The 15,799-nt window shown below is 50.3% G+C and overlaps 3 protein-coding genes across 3 annotated transcripts; 1 reads left to right on the forward strand and 2 right to left on the reverse strand.

Annotated features, from left to right (window-relative positions):
* Window positions 1-970: 970 nt before the first annotated feature.
* On the reverse strand, window positions 971-2,228 carry HD556DRAFT_1442422 (uncharacterized protein; the record flags this gene model as incomplete). The annotated part of the gene is made up of 2 exons (XM_041306457.1): window positions 971-987; window positions 1,043-2,228. The coding sequence occupies 2 exons, from the start codon at window positions 2,226-2,228 to the stop codon at window positions 971-973; spliced, it is 1,203 nt and encodes a 400-aa protein (XP_041161035.1).
* A 3,189-nt stretch (window positions 2,229-5,417) lies between these two features.
* On the forward strand, window positions 5,418-7,296 carry HD556DRAFT_1307682 (kinase-like domain-containing protein; the record flags this gene model as incomplete). The annotated part of the gene is made up of 7 exons (XM_041300050.1): window positions 5,418-5,453; window positions 5,537-5,559; window positions 5,828-6,215; window positions 6,274-6,360; window positions 6,423-6,905; window positions 6,961-7,069; window positions 7,121-7,296. The coding sequence occupies 7 exons, from the start codon at window positions 5,418-5,420 to the stop codon at window positions 7,294-7,296; spliced, it is 1,302 nt and encodes a 433-aa protein (XP_041161036.1).
* A 2,200-nt stretch (window positions 7,297-9,496) lies between these two features.
* Window positions 9,497-14,253, reverse strand: HD556DRAFT_1365957 (uncharacterized protein). The gene is made up of 5 exons (XM_041302789.1): window positions 14,126-14,253; window positions 13,180-14,079; window positions 10,649-13,122; window positions 10,282-10,568; window positions 9,497-10,223 (listed from the first exon to the last, which is right to left on the reverse strand). Exons 1-5 carry the CDS (start codon window positions 14,193-14,195, stop codon window positions 9,584-9,586), a joined length of 4,371 nt encoding a protein of 1,456 aa, XP_041161037.1. The 5' UTR covers window positions 14,196-14,253; the 3' UTR covers window positions 9,497-9,583.
* Window positions 14,254-15,799: the final 1,546 nt, after the last annotated feature.

Here is a 15,799-nt window from a genome sequence, read left to right on the forward strand (position 1 = left end):
TGGAGGGTCCATAGATGGTGGTAGAGGTGCTGGTAGAGAGGGCGTCAGCGATGTGATTGCGAACATGAGGGAGGTCGTCGGTCATGGCATTCAGCATCATGATGGTAAGGAAATCATCTTCCTTTGGTAGGCCGATCGCATATATGCGTCTGACAAGGTCACTGATTTGAGTGCTGGTGGAGGACAGACGTTCGGAGCGGCAGTATCGCACGGCGAGAGCCTGTTGAATAAGGAGAATCTGGGCAATTGGCCCAACTTTCTCGTGACGTGCCTTCAGCGCAGACCAAGCTAAGAATGCGTTGGTGAAAGGGCGCAGAAACTCTTGTTCTTCTGAACTAGAACGAGTACGGAGAGTGGCTATAACGCAGAGGTTGTTGAGGTCCCAAGTGCCCGCGCCGGAGGGGTCAGAGACAGGGTCCGGGCGTGGTATGACGCCGAGTAGGTAGCCTCCACCGTGCTTGAGAAGTAGGTAGTTTTGAAGTTTATCAGACCAAACGCCCCAGTTGTTTTGGCCGCGGTCCAGGATCTCGATCTTCTCGAGATCGGTCTGACTGAGAGTAATAACAGTGACAGAGGTAGTAGGCATGGTTGGCGTATTGATCGAAGAGCTTTTTGATCGAGTATGGGGTTTCAGTCCAGTGCCCCTTGACATTATTGGTGATAGTTTTAGGGAGAGAAGCGTGAGGGCGTCAACACGAGAGGTCCGTCCTTATATATGTAGAAATAAATAGGGGAGGGTACATGCGTCATGTTAGACGTGCTTCTCGCCCAAATGGGAAAGATGAGGATCGCCGACGCGCGATGCGTGCTAAGAGCGTGTAGGATTATGACGTGTCTCTTCTTAAAGAAGCAAGGCTGTCTAGGGGTTTCCGCTCGCTCGTTTCTTTACGAGTGAGCAGGGCTCATAACCTGTGAATCTAGACAGTATCAGTCTCCTCAGTCAGATGTAACGGACTGAGTTAGCAAGTACCTAGACAGTATCAGTCTCTATGAGTGATACGTGAGTAATCTAGGTACGGCGTGATGATAACAAGTGACTTACCCTCAGTCAGATGTAACGGACTGAGGGAAAGGGGGGAACGATGACTGGTAAGATATATATACGTCGTCCGTGGTTGGTATTCCAACCTCTCAACTCCGCAAGCCGTGTTCGTATCGCTCACGTGCACGTCATGTGCGCCAATACGTGTAAGCAGGGTTACGGGCATCCACGTAGATAGGATTGTGGGCATCCACAAGGAAATGTGGGCATCTGCGTGAGCAAGGGTGCGGGAAGGATTCATTGGTGTTTGCAAGAGGAGTTTGCAGTATATATAATATGATAAACTTTGTGAGCGATACGTTGTGAGTAAGTTTAAATGGAAACGTACCGCAGATAATGTTCTGGAACGGATCTTATCCCAGAGTTCCTCGTTGATTGCACGGAGAAGGGTCTCATTGATGATGGCAATGTTGAAGCCTTCGTCGTGTTTGAGACGGTCATGCCAGTCCTGGCGGACACGCAAGGCATAATGGAGAGTAACCATGTCGCCGATTTCACTGTTGTTGCGAATGGGGTGGTTCTTGAGGTGCCAGAAGAAAAGAGATAGGGCGTCGATGTGGCTTTGTGGCCACTTCACTTTGCTAAGTTGCATTAAGAAAAGGTTCTTTGCACGTAGGAAAGTCGGGAAAGGGAGGTCGTGGTCCGCAATGGCTGATTTTGAAGCTTTGAAGGCGTATGCCGGGCGTATTGTCAGTTGATCATCAACCCTGGTGAGGCCGAAGTCATCTGCAACAGACCGAGCTGTGCGAAGGGCTTCCTTGCAGCCTTCTGGGGAAAAATACCAGAGTTCTACATAGTCAAAATTATTGAGTTTTTGAATCGCGTATTGGGATGGGCGCGGTGCAATGGAATCTCCTACTGAAGACGCTTCGTTGAAACCGTTCATTTTCGGTTTCTTTTTCTCTGCTTCAATTTTCTCTTTCTCTGCTTCAGCTTCCCGCTGTAAGCGAACTTCTTCCTCTTGGGCCGCTCGAGCTTGTTCAGCTTCGGCAACCTGGGCTGCTTCCTGCTCCCTATTTTGGTTCCACTCATCGACTCTCTCGTTGTGTCCGTCGGTCCAGGATTGGGTTAGGCGAACAATGACTTCTTCTTGGGTCTGTCCGGTGGCTCTCCGGATGTCGTCGCATATATTTGCGTACGCTGGTCCATCGAAGTCTGGACATATTTCGAAAGATGGGTTTGCCATGTAGGCTTAAGATAGATATAGAGAGTGCTTAATGCTGGTAATAGATGTGTAGAAATAAAACGAGCACGATGATACTTCTTAGTGCGAACGGATGTTGTGGCACGGAGACAAGAAGCGCGATGCCACGTCCGACGTTCGCTCGAAGACAAAACTCTATTCCTCCGCTCGTGCCTCGTTACATAATAGACTACCCACCTGTGTTCATTTTCTGATTAGCAAAAACAAACAAACCCAAACAAGCAAATCAAGACTAATCCAAAGATTGCCACCCCGAAAACACACGTCTGTATATTCCAAGAGGTACCCGCTCGGGAAATGCCAAACATAAGGCAGGGAGAGGGGGGGTCCCCCAGAGGTCCTTATTTGCGTAACCTTGGGGGGTGTCAAAACAGCTCCTGTTAGGTTCAAACACCAGTCTGAGCATCAAATGTATATTACTGTATCAAATATAGATTGTCTTAGATTGCAGAACATGATGACAGACGATAATTTGATGTGAGTGATAGTCAAGACGTACCTAGTGTTGTTGGCAGAATGCTGCCATTCTGCCAGTGGCAATTGCCGGCAGTAGGTCAAGGGTGGTTGGCAGAAGTCGGCAGAAATACGATGACCTAGTATTTGTTCCTACTAAAAACAATAAAAATTTGACATGTGGCCTAGAAGCCCAAGGGCCATTCTGTCCAAAAACTTGTGTCCGACCACTTTGTTAGTAGTTACTGGGGAGAAAGTCAAAATTTGGTCAAAAACAACTCAAATAACTACTTTTTCACATGCAACTGCTGCTCGGCACAAACATCTAATTGACTGAAAAATATATCATAATCTGGCATGCTCGTGCAGTGTGGCTACCTCACTACAAAAAAGGCAATCAAGGCCGAAATCTATCAAATCTATCCCCATCTATCGCTTCTGCGACTTATTTCCAAGTCGACTCAAAGGTCGTTTGCATGGATTCCTCCCCTTGCAGCAGACTCTGATCACCAGGATTATCTCACACTGTGGTCCAGAATCAATTACTGATCTGAGAAGTTCAAACACGTGAGACACAGCTGGAGGCTGACCAACTGTGAGAAAATGATGGCCCAGGCAGAATCCACGGTGCCAACTGGCTTTGTTGAAGAGATCAATGTACTCAATCGAAGCTCAGAGAGTGCATCAGGGTATGATATTGATGCACTTTTGACTCATCAGGTATAGCCTTAGTGTAGTAGTCAAAACCATTTTTGCCATAGTACAAACATAGTTGAAAAGAGCTAAAAACGCTCACAATACATTTTGCCGACTTTTGCCATTCTGCCAATTGCCGTTCTGCCATTCTGCCATCTGCCGAGAGGCCAATTCCTTTCTGCCCACGACACTAGACGTACCTTCTGCACCAAAACCTCGTCTCACCATCAAGATTCGTCCCTCAGCAGCACGCCTCAGCTTGGTTCAAGTGAAGAATCGTGTCATTCCAGACTCGGATGCAGACACTCAGCCTGATGACCCATTCCAAGATGAATTTTGCTGGTGTCGAGGGCCAGAGTCCGGAGAAATGGTCCAATGCAGTTTTGATAGCTGTAATGAATGGGTACCTGTCTTGTTTCGATGTGCTTCTATCACCGTGGCTGATTCCGTTTTGATACTAGTTTCATTTTGAATGTGTTGGTTTGCTTGATGCTCCAGAGGCAGATTGGTTCTGCAGTGATATGTGCAGGAGCAACACCAGCTCTCAGAAGAAGACAAAGTAATGTTTTTATCAATCTAAAAGTCGTATATACGATGCCTAGGATGTTTGGCAATACATTGTTCGTTGCTCGTCCGCTGTTGGTGCCGCAGAACTTACCAAATTTGGTATACCCCTGGGCGTGGGAAATTCCCACGGGAGGGGGGGAGGGTCTGGGAGGGTCTTAACGATGTAAGGTGGCCTCATGTACATTTTTTCCCGAGCGGGTACCTCTTGGTATATTCAGTATCTTTTGTAGCGAGAAGATATCCATGTCACTCTCCATGCGTCGAGGAGATTATTGAATGTGATCTCAAGGTGATCGAGCTTGAATTCGACTTCCCAGAGGCGTGCAACTTCGGTTTTGGACTTCAAGAACAGATCGTTCTTAGTTGGCGATAGGATTTTGGTAACAGTTTCTTCGGATCGGACTTCTATGAAATGAAGGATCTCGCTGGTGCCTGTGTTGCTACAGGGAGGATAGACTGGGCTATGTGTGCTCCAGCCCAGGGCGGGGAGTGTGACTCAGTTCATGCAACGCGTTCGATGGTATTGCAATATCAGCAAGTCCCATTTCTTTGCAAATTGTTAATGCTGTCATCTAACCTAGACTTATTTATCAGTACACATCTGCCTAGAATAATACTGTCATAGTGGAGAGTCATGCTTCCCGTGCCTACTACTTAGTAGGAGAGTTAAAAAGGTTTCACAGCTTTCGCCGGCCCGGGTCAGCCGCAACCTGATTGGGATCATCGTGCTCTTTGCTTCCCAAGTTGTCTTTATCGTTACAGCTTCTGGTTCGTCGCTCGCTGTATTTCGACCACCTCCCGCATTACTTGTGATTTCAGATCGAGAGCTTGCAGGTGACCGGTGAACCGTGACGGGACGTCTGTTGTGTCAGTACCTTTCGTATGTTTTTTTTCTCGCGTGTCACAGTCTATGCTAATATTAGTTCAAGAGCATTTTGAACCTACTGCTCTACATGTATTTTCCCGTTATAAACCTTGTTATGTATCAAGCCGAAACCAAAATATAACTCACCGACTCGGTTACTTTCCTACTCGCAATCGCAACCTCCATGGGACCACGCCGTGATCGACACGTCCGCACAAGCCCGTTGAACATGTAAAGTTTGAATCTGAATCATCAACCCTGTTATTACCTTCAAACGCTGTCATTTCATTTCATGACTCTGTCATGCTGTCATCCAAAGGTGTAGTTCATGCATCACTCCGATCTTTCTGCTAACATGCATTTATACTTTGTAGATGTCAATACCGCTGCCGCGGAGACTATCTTGAGCGACCGACTCCACGGCTAGGGACATCAACTTGGCATTCATGAGATAAGTATACGAAGAATAATGTACAGATTCTTCTGAAGATACCCGTTCGTGGTCTATCGTGCGACGCTGATAAATAAATGTTCAGAAGAAGTAAAGCACTTGTAACAGCATGCCTTGCAGCGGTTAGCCCTTGAATAGAATGTTTGGTGCTGACCACTCGGTAGCTGGTAGCAATGTGCGCCGACGCTTGCTGCTTAACTGTGGTTGCAACGTGTTTTGATTGTTCCATAGCGCACATCTCCACTATCTCCCCCGTAGTGGCTAGTCGCCATGATTACCCTGTGGGTGTTTTCAGACAATTCACAAATCGACGCTCCACAACTCATTGTTTAAAGCATGTTGTGGTCCTACCAAGGAGCTCTTAAATACGCTCGTCGAATTGCTCCTTGGCATTTCCATATCCTTCTCCTCATTCTTATCTGTCAGGCATGGTCGCTCAAAAGTCGATCGCTCAATCTTCTTCTTCTGAACCTCATTCCAGCGCTGCATCCAACGCCCCCGTCATAATATCCACCGTAGTCGATGCTGGCATCGCGAATCCTTGCTCAGAGCTCCCCAATCTTCAATACCCTTCTGCCTCGGAGCCAGCCGACCTCCAGCACCTGCTCACGCTTTCACCTTCACGCACTCCGGCCCAGCAGAGGTAGTCCGAACTACACCGGTGTCATGCACGTATGGCCCCTTTCGTGTTTGGGGCACATTGGGCGAGGGCGCGTACGGCGTGGCGATTGGAGCTGAAGACATAGCGTCGAATCGCCTGTTGTGTCTCAAGGTCTTTCCAAAGCACCATCTTGAGCGCAAATCCAAGAAAGATGTTCTTCTGAACGAACTCGAAGCGTACAAGCGTCTTTCATGCGCATTGCCGTGTCCCGCGGCTGATTTCCTCATGGGGCTTGAGATGTCGTTTCAGACAAATGATAAGATCTGTTTTGTAATGGTGCGTCCTCCTCTCCTGCGACCCGTTTCAGTCATCTGACTCCATCGGACGTCTTTAGGACCTGATGGTGAGCGACTTGTATTATTATCTGCAACATAATCCTACGTACTGCGTTCGCAATGCTCGCAGGTGGGCTGCTCAAATGGTAAGCGGTCGTCTTTCCTGGTCTTCGACATGTCATGTCTCACGCCTTCTCCGACTTTGAAGACCCTCGGGATCAATGCTCTGCACGAGATAGGGATCATCCACCGGGACATCAAAGCCACAAACATCCTGATCGACGTTCGACAGAACGTGCGCATCACCGACTTTGGCGTGAGTTATGTAAACAAAGACGAAGGACCCTTGGACCGACAGGGGAATTATTCTTCGGAACCGGTGGGAACGACACACACCATGGCACCGGAGGTCCTGCGCAACAAATCCGACCCCCGTCCTTTGAAGTACGGAGCACCCGCAGACTGGTGGTCGTTAGGCTGCATCATTTACCAGCTCGTTTCAAAGAAGCACGAGGCACGTTTCGAGTCTTCCTTCGCTGCTATCTTACTGACATCATCTCGTCAGTCACTCTTTGTGACAAAGGACGACGTATTTTCCTATGTTTCTTGGTGCTCCAGTCGCGACAGACCATCCAAACGGTTCCCTGCCTTTGAAGAATTGCGTGAAGATCTCGAGGATTTGATCTCTGGGGTAAGCTTTTGCCTTGTTCGTTTTCTGGCACCATCACTCATCTTCACCGCGGTAGCTGCTGCAACCCGACCCGTCATCGCGGTTTGGGTTCACTGAAGTCGTAGGTCATAGATCGTTTGTGGTCAAACCCGGCACATCAGAATTCACCGACGCATACTCTCGCGGTGAGTTAAATCCGATTCGTCTGCGAACATCATGCTAAAAACGAATTGCAGCGCTTGAGCGCAAAGAATTTCCATCTTCGCTGCCAGACTTACGATGTGGTCGGGAGACCAACGCAGCAGAGATCTGGTTTCGCCAACCTTCCTGGGAGAAATCGCGCGTTCCGAATGTGGACTGGGTCAAGCCGGCGCTTTTTCTCCGTCCTTATGATGGCCCTTCAGTCCAGTAGATGTTTATTTCGTTTCGATAGCTTCACTGTTCACTGTCACTACGTCTTCCTTGCTTCTTCAAGTTGTTACAAATGATCTTATGTAAAATACATCTGTCTCTTGGTTCCCTTTTTTGGTTCACATACATCTTTCACTGTTTGTTCCATATCTCCCGGGACCCAGGCGGTAGTGGAATCAGCATGGGTATCCAAAGGTTTGAGTTTATAGTTGTAGCTGATTTCAGCAGATTGAGCACGCCACGTTGCTACTCAAAGCGCGCCATCCGAACGTTGCCAAAGTACTAAAGGAAGGTCTCCGCACCAACATTCTCTCCTTCTCTTCGAACCCAAAGTTCTATGGTCACGAAGCGAGGCTCCTCCCACATAATCGACCCGACGCGAAGACTGCACTTTGGTTCATGGTCCTCTTCATCAGACTTGCCCTGCGTGCTCAAGAGTCCAAACCGAAGAAAATGGGCACGCCAGGAATCTCGCACAAGAGACTTGTGGCATAGACATGAAATTGAAATTGAATTCGAGGGGCTCCCCCTTGACGATGATCTTCAAAACAGCTACCATCAAATATATTCTCCGCGCCAACGATCCCGAGAACAAGAACATCGATTGGAGTTTTCCGGGTACAAATCCAACCACTCTCATCGAGCGTTACTGTGTTATTAATGGATCCTAGGAAAGATGGCTTACTCCGTTCCACCGAAGCTTTTGCCGATGTATTGAAGTTCTACTAGTCAATGTGATCAAGACAGGCTCTTTGACCTTTCTGTCAAGGAGTATGCTCCGCACCGTGCGTGCGTTCGAGTTTGCCAGCCAATTTCCTTGAGAACGAGCTTCTTGTTCCGCTCATTGCGCGACTGACGGATACTGTGGAGACAGAAGTGTCAGCTCTTCGCCCACCATTACAGTCGCCAGCGGCTGTCCTCGACCAGGACGTTGACGCACTTACACTCGTTAATGCAGTGCTCTATGTGCTTCTAATGCAGATATGCACGGGTAGCAGGCGGTTCGAAACGGCAAGTATTGACAGGTGAGTAGTTCAGGCCGAATCGTGGTGAGAACTGCAATGCGGCGCTATATATACGAAGAACGTATAACAAACCAGATAATCTCATCTAAGATGAGAAGCACTGAATGAGGTGCACTTATCCCCCATTTTACGGACGACCTTTCAAGGGCATTTTAGTGGCGCCTTGTGTCATACTACAGGGTGGCGGACTGTACAACGGGATTGATAGCTGCTTCCCCGATTGAAGGCGAGTATGATAAATCTGCGTGCGATCTAAAATTAGGGCAGCGGAATAACCAAAAAAGGGGTGGTCACAAGATAAAAGCTTGGCGTGCCAGTACTTGCGTCCGACTCTCAAAGCTTCAATACTTCGAGTTGCAGAGCCCCCACTGCTTAGTTGCAAGATCATCCATCACGCAGCGGCCTCAACAAAACAACTCATTCAGGCTAGTCAAAAAGATTGCCAGCCAAGTCACCTCGAAAGCTCAGCACACCGTCCGTACATTCAGTACCTGTTTTAACGAGAAGATGTCCACATGCGTCAAGGAGAGTATCGAATGTGACGATGGCGATCTCGAGGTGATCGAGCCTGAGTTCAGTTTCCCGGAGTTTTGGAATTCAAGAGCACATCGTTCTTAGCTAGTTCGTGATAGGATCTTGATAGTGGTTTCTTCAGTCTGGACTTCTACTATGTCATGATGGATCTGATTGGTGCTTGTGTTGCAGGAGAGACTGGGACCAGCCCAGAGCGAGGAGTATGACTCAGTTCACGCAGCGCGTTCGATGATATTGTATTGGCAAGTCCGATTTCTTTGCGAATCGTTGGTGCTGCCGTCTTCCGAGTCATTGCGACCCCTTGCTGCGCATTTTCTGGAACAGCACGGCTATCTACCGAACTTGTACGCAACCAGTGGAATCTATATGAGGCATTAGTTCTGTCCTGACATCAGTCAATGGGTTGCAGATATGGGCTCATCTTGAAGTGATGCCAAGCTCTTCTCTATTGATAGATTGATGGGACACAGAGCAGGTTTCACCTGATCCAAAGTGGAGTGGCGTCCGTGGCCGCGTGGGCCACCAATCGGATCAACCCCCTCCTTGACCATCAACGAAAACAACCGCTCCGTGTGCAGATACGTGAAGATCGCAAAGTCAAGTTATGAGCAAGTGAATCGGATTAGTACCATGAATTGGCAACTTCGGAATCAGCCCACCTCAGAGCAGCGCCAAAACAATATTAATTCCAAGCCTAATAATAAGCGCAAAAAAATCCTCTAAGTATTATTATAAATACCATCTCCACCGCACCACTCTCACCCTCATATCCTCACCCTGCCCACACACAACAACACAATCCTGCTCAAACTTGAAATCCGTATCCTGGAGGTTGCTTCGGACGACCTTCGTACGACTACTCTGAGGCACCGTCTTTTCTGAAGGCGGAGAAGTAGATATAGGCTGAGGCAGAGGTGGATCTGGGACTGGGACTGGTGTTTTTTGGTCATCTTTTGGCACATCGGAAGTAGTGGTCGGGTTTTCACTAGCACTCGAAGCGGGAGGTGTTATCTTGGGCGCAGAAGCTGTTGTTACTGTGTTCTTATCGTTCGCAGGTTCCTCAACAGCGTCCATAATCTTCCCGTTTGTAGGTGTGGCCAGAAGGATAGACAGCACGAATCCTTCACTCGGGCTAGGCCCAGGAGCAACAAGGTACGTCTCGCTGTCACTCTCGAGAACCACCGCACGTCCTTCGTCTCCAGTCTCTTCCCCGACACCGTCTATGTCCATTCGCACGTCCCCTGCCCCTGCATGTGGGTCCTGCGCATGCAGGATCTTCCGCCGCTTTCGAGGCAAAGATACACGTACAGCAGGATCTGCTAGATGCGGGAAGAGCGCACACGCAAGGAGAATCGGAGTGTATTTGAATCTAAAAGACACATCCAGTCAGCACTCGCTCTGTACACAAAAAACAGAATGAAACTCACCCAGCACCCGTCCCCGAGTCACCAAACACCAGCGTCCGCGCGTGCATCTTCTGGAGCTCTTCTAGATTCTCGGGGTCGACTTTTATTTTCTCATTCACGTCGATATTGTCGAGAGTAAACCAGCGTCGCTTGCGGCCGTTTGTGACGTCAGCGAACAAGTGTGTGCACGGTGGTGGCGAGGCCGATGTTGCAGGAGCAAGGGCCAAAGCCGCACGACGCGACGCATATTCTTGCAATCGTTGTGACCTATTGCGTCGCCCAAGCCCAGGACCGCGCGCAGAGCCCTTCTGTAAGATAATCCTAATCAGTACCAGAAACAGATAGTACGAAAGAGAAAGACGAGAGGAAAGGAAAAAAAAACACCCACCTCAACGACCTCAACATGCACAACCTCAATCGCACTCCCATCATGCCCCCACCCCCAGCCAGCACTAACGACCCCCCTCCCATCATCCTCCGCTTCCTCTTCAAAGCTCCTCTGTCTCGAATCACCACTCGTAGCATCATTCACGCTCGCAGCACAATACCCCGCACTCGGGTGCCCATAAAACGCCTCCCCCCATCCACCCACGAACCGACTTGCCCAGACACCACCTGCATAACCCATCCCGTCAAGCGCCGTAGCTCCAGCAATACCACGAGTACCATTGCTCACAGAACCATGAGACGATACGGTAGGCTGCGAAGCGGAAGATTGTGAGGTGCTAGGCGTGATCCCGTTCGATGCTGATACAGCGGGTGTAATGCCGTTCGAGGGCGTGCCATTTGCTGGTCCGACACCTGCAACTACAGGAGGATCTATGTGGTTTGCATCGCCCGCGACGCTACCTCCATAACTTGATACGGTGGGCACGACTCCAAGCACGATTTTGATGTCTTTGCCTTCTTTTTTTGCGCGGGAGACGGCACTCCATGTTAGAACACCAGCGTGCACGGCACATGCGAGAACGTTTGAGTCGTCGGTGTAGACGCGTCGGCGGGGAGCGTGCATTGGATGGTAGGTGGGTGGTGCAGGGTTTGGTGCGGTCCTTACGACAGATCCTGAGGGGTTAGACGTAGCACTTGATCCAGATGGGCCAGAACCGTTTCCTGCTGTGTTGCTCAAGTTCGTATGTACTGGCCAGAACTGTATTGGCGGAGGGGGCAATAATCCTCCACCCCATAACCGCAGCTTGTGTGGCCTGGAGGCAGGGAGGAAAGAGGACGGAATGAGGACGGTGAGACGTACTTCTGGAGGGACAACCAAGCCATCTCTTCCGATCTCCTGTGCATCTCCTTGCTTCATGCAGGGCATGTGGTCTCCAAAAAACCAGGGGAACGGCAATGCAGGGAGCACCCATGAGCCAAGGCTGATATGCGGACGCTCCATTCGGGATTGCAGAAGCAGGGCAAGCTCCTGCGGGGTGGGAAGACGCTCGAAGGCTTCACGTTCAGCGCGTTCACGCTCTATTGCCTCAAGATTTAAGCGGTCCGCACGCTCACGAGCTTCGATGTGTTCGCGCGAAATGAGGTCGTGTTCGCGTTCACGAGCGTCAAAGCGCTCACGCTCGAGGGCGTCGAGATGCTGCTGTCGTTCCATACGTTCGAGATGTTCGCGCTCCATCCTTTCCCGCTCGGCGATACTCATATTCATCCCCCGCTCACGCTCTCGTTCCATGTACTCCCGCTCAAGGTGCTCCCTCTCCAATCTCTCTCTTTCCATCCTCTCACGCTCAAAGTGCTCACGCTCGCGTTCGCGTTCCAGCATCGCTCTCTCCCTCTCCTCTACCATAGGAGACGGCATCCGCGAGTGTACCTGAGTCGGAGCTTGCGAATGTGAATGCGTACGACGTCCAACTCGTCGATCAGGCTGTTCAAGAGCCCTAAGCTCCCTCTCTCGATCCGACAACACCTTCTGCTCGTGTTCTCTCTCCCCCGCTCTCTCCCGCTCTCTCACAAATTCACCCCGCTGCTCCCTCCCCCCACCACCGACACCGACACTACTGTTCTCTCGATCCCTCACCAAAAGCGCTGGATCTCTCAACTGTAGGATCTCCCCCGGACCCGGACGTTCGCTCAACCGTTGATCAGTAGGCAAGCGTTCTCTCTGCTCCCTATCCCTATCTCTGTCCCGGTGCCTCTCTCTCTCAGGACCAGGAAGCCTCAGATCCACACGCTCCCTGTCCACTCTCTGACTTTGCGTATGTTCCCTATCCCTATTGTCCCTGTCCCTATCCCATTCATGCGGATGCGGATGTGGAGGAGGCAACGCCTGGAACTGCCCTTGGCCAGGTAACATCCGCCCACGACCCTGCTGGATATGAGAATTATGTGGTGGTGGTATGTGCACATGCCCATGGCTCGGTGTGTGTCCGTGAGTATTATGTGCGTGAGGCGATGGGTGGGTGTGGGTGTTCGCCGGTACGTAGGGAGGTCGGGAGAGTGGAGATGCACGATGGCTGCTGGGTCCTGAGCCCGGCCCAGGGTTAGGGTTAGGTCCTACCCTCTCTCGGTCCCCGACGTTAGGTTTATCTCGCTGCATGTCTCCTGGGCGTTCCCTTTCTCGATCTCTGTCACGATCCCGTTGCTGCTGCTGTTGCTGCAAAAGCTCCCTCTCCGCTCTCTCACGCAACGCTTCTCGTTCCCTGTGGATCGTCATCTCGCGCTCGCGGTCTAGAGGGGGGGCGATAGCATGGGAGCGTTCTCTTTCGCGTTCGCGCTCTCTTTCCCTCTGACTCTCCCTATCACGCTCTGGCTGCGGCGCATGCGTGTGCGGATGGGGAAGGATAGGACCAGGGTGGAGCTGCAGGACGCCGGGGCCTGCGGGGACGGGACCACGTTCGGAGGGAGGGCGAGGGCGGTCTAAGCGTTCCATAGGGTGAGCGTGTGGGTCGCGTCTATCTTTGGTGAGAGGCTCACGTCTGTCCATGGGTGGATCACGTCTGTCCATGGGTGGGTCGCGTCTGTCTATAGCTGGATCACGTCTGTCCATAGCTGGATCACGCCTATCCATGGGTGGGTCACGCCTGTCCATAACGGGGTCACGTCTGTCCATAACGGGGTCACGTCTTTCCATAGCCGAGTCACGTCTGTCCATGAGCGGGTCACGCCTGTCCATAGGTGGGTCCCGTCTATCCAAACCCAAAGGCTCTCTTCTCTCCATGCCCATCTCCCGCCTCTCCATCTCATGTTCCCTCTCTCGAGCAGCTGCACGTATCACATCCATATCTCTCTCCCGCTCATCTCGATAGCGTTGGAGAATGGGGTCTCTTTCCCTTTCGCGTGCAAGGGGTTCTCTGCCAGGTATGAGCGGCTCGCGCACTAGGAGAGGGTCTCGCTCGCGTGGGAAATGCGGATCTCTGTCTCTGGTGAGCAATGGGTCTCGTGGGTCTCTTTCTCTTGGTAGTAGAGGAGTGTCACGTTCTCTGGGGAGTAGAACGGCATCACGCTGTAAACCTGGTTCTCGTTCTCTAGCGCCATCACGTTCTCTCGGAAGGAGAGTGGGATCACGGATGTCTCTGTCACGCGGTAATAGACCTGGATCTCTGGGAAGTAAGGTAGGTTCGCGCTCTCTGGGCAACAAGGCAGGGTCTCTATCCCTCGGTAACAAAACAGGGTCACGGATGTGTAGACCTTGTTCACGGGTAAGGTCGCGGAGAGGGCCATCACGGTCTCGCATAGTCTCGCGGTCACGAAAGTTGAGATTTGGGTTTAGATTTGGACTTGGATTATTGAGATTGGGGTTCAAGTTTGGAGGGGGACGTTTTTCGAGTGATTGTTTGGGGGGTTGAGATTGGTTTTGGGGTGAATGAGAGGGTGCTATCGGGGGGTTAGGGTTGTGATATATGTGTGGAGAAAGACGAACCTGGAGCAGTAGTTACAGGGTTGATTACGTTTTGTCGTTGAACTACTGGACTTCTTTCTATAGATTTCATTGAAGGAATGGAAATGAGTGTTTACATGAGGATGAAAAGAAAAGAAGAACGGACCGACGGGTAATGGCGCTCTGGTAGTTGCAGATAGAAGGGTGGAGGACCCCGAAGATGACCGAGGACCCCAGGAATTATGAGGGTGAGGGTGTTGTAGACTAGCCATTGGTTGTTCGGGGGGTTGCCTGGGTGTGATACGTTGTGGCACGAAAGGGGAAGAAGGTGAATAGCCTGGGTAAGATGGCGGTGCAGGGTACTGGGCATTTGGATGTGGAAGTGTAGGACGAGGCTGAGCTGCATTTGTTTGGGGTGAAACTGAATTCGACTTGACAATTTGTTGGGGTACGGGTGAAGAAGAGCTAGTGCCAGTGCTCGTTGGTCGTTTTCTGTGCTGACTAGGTGAATCCTGGAGTAGATCGGACACGTTCATCGTACTATGTCGTCGTTGTTGTTGTCGTCTTGGTCGTAGTGGTAGTGATAGTAGTCTTCTTCGACTTCGTTGTCGGGGTCGTGGTCGTGGACAAGGATGAAGTAAGCTGAAGTAAGTTTGAATGTAGTGGGAGCAAAAAGAAAGCAACTTGAAGGCGAAGCGATACAAATGAATCACCCCGATCGTGATCTAATACACGTGCAGATCCGATCGGTCAGGTACACCTTCTCTCGGCAATTACCGCGGGCCCAAACTCGTGACTTTAATTTCATTCTACTGATAAGACTTGTCCTGGTACAACATAGCTACCCTTGTCAAAACAGACGTTACAGCCTAATTGACGTTTAACGACAAGGAATCACTAGTAACTCATCCTCTCGGTGTTAACGTTCCCAAGGGAGCCCCGCGTGCTCACATGCCGTCACTCGCTTCAGATTTATCAATGATTGTAGTATGTCTCACTTACTGTAAATGACCTGTTTCTTGTCCGACATCATTTCCATCAGATTTCATATCTTCAGGCCTTGATGCATTGCTCTCTGCTCCGCTTCAAATTTTCATACAACGAACAAATCTATATTTGTCATCTCTCATGTGATCCTATGTTTTCATCCATAAATATTACTCGAACGGCTTTTCTCATACATTGATCAAACACCCTGCCCTCCATATCCCGCAACATACTCGGCCCCGAAATCATTTACTCCTCCAAGCCTAGTATACTCGTCAGGTCATATGTATGCATTGTTGTCAATAACATCGCCTGCACATGAGACCTGACGGATATACTCGCTACATAAATGTTCATGATTTCAATCCTCTCGCGATACAGCATGAACGCCTCGATGAGTCCCAATTGACGCCGCAAATCCACTCAAGAACCAATCTACGCTAGCAGCCAAACACTAATCACCACCGAACACCTTCTAGGCTGATTGTGATTGCCACGCTGATAATCAGTACGTATAAGTATCTGCACTAGTAGTAAGTTCGTCCACCTTTCTTGATCGTACCATCAAGTGCTTCGGGCGCTAGCTGAAATGCCTCTCCGCAGCTTTCCCGGTCCTCCCAGAGCTGTATCTTACCATCAGAGCCGGCCTCTGCCCACCATCCTAGCAATCTATCGTACTTCCTCTACTCCCTCCAATCAAATAAACTCTCCCACATCTTTATGTTCCGA

This window comes from Suillus plorans, assembly GCF_016647745.1.
Source record: "Suillus plorans strain S12 chromosome Unknown HD556scaffold_23, whole genome shotgun sequence".
Lineage (NCBI taxonomy): Eukaryota > Fungi > Basidiomycota > Agaricomycetes > Boletales > Suillaceae > Suillus > Suillus plorans.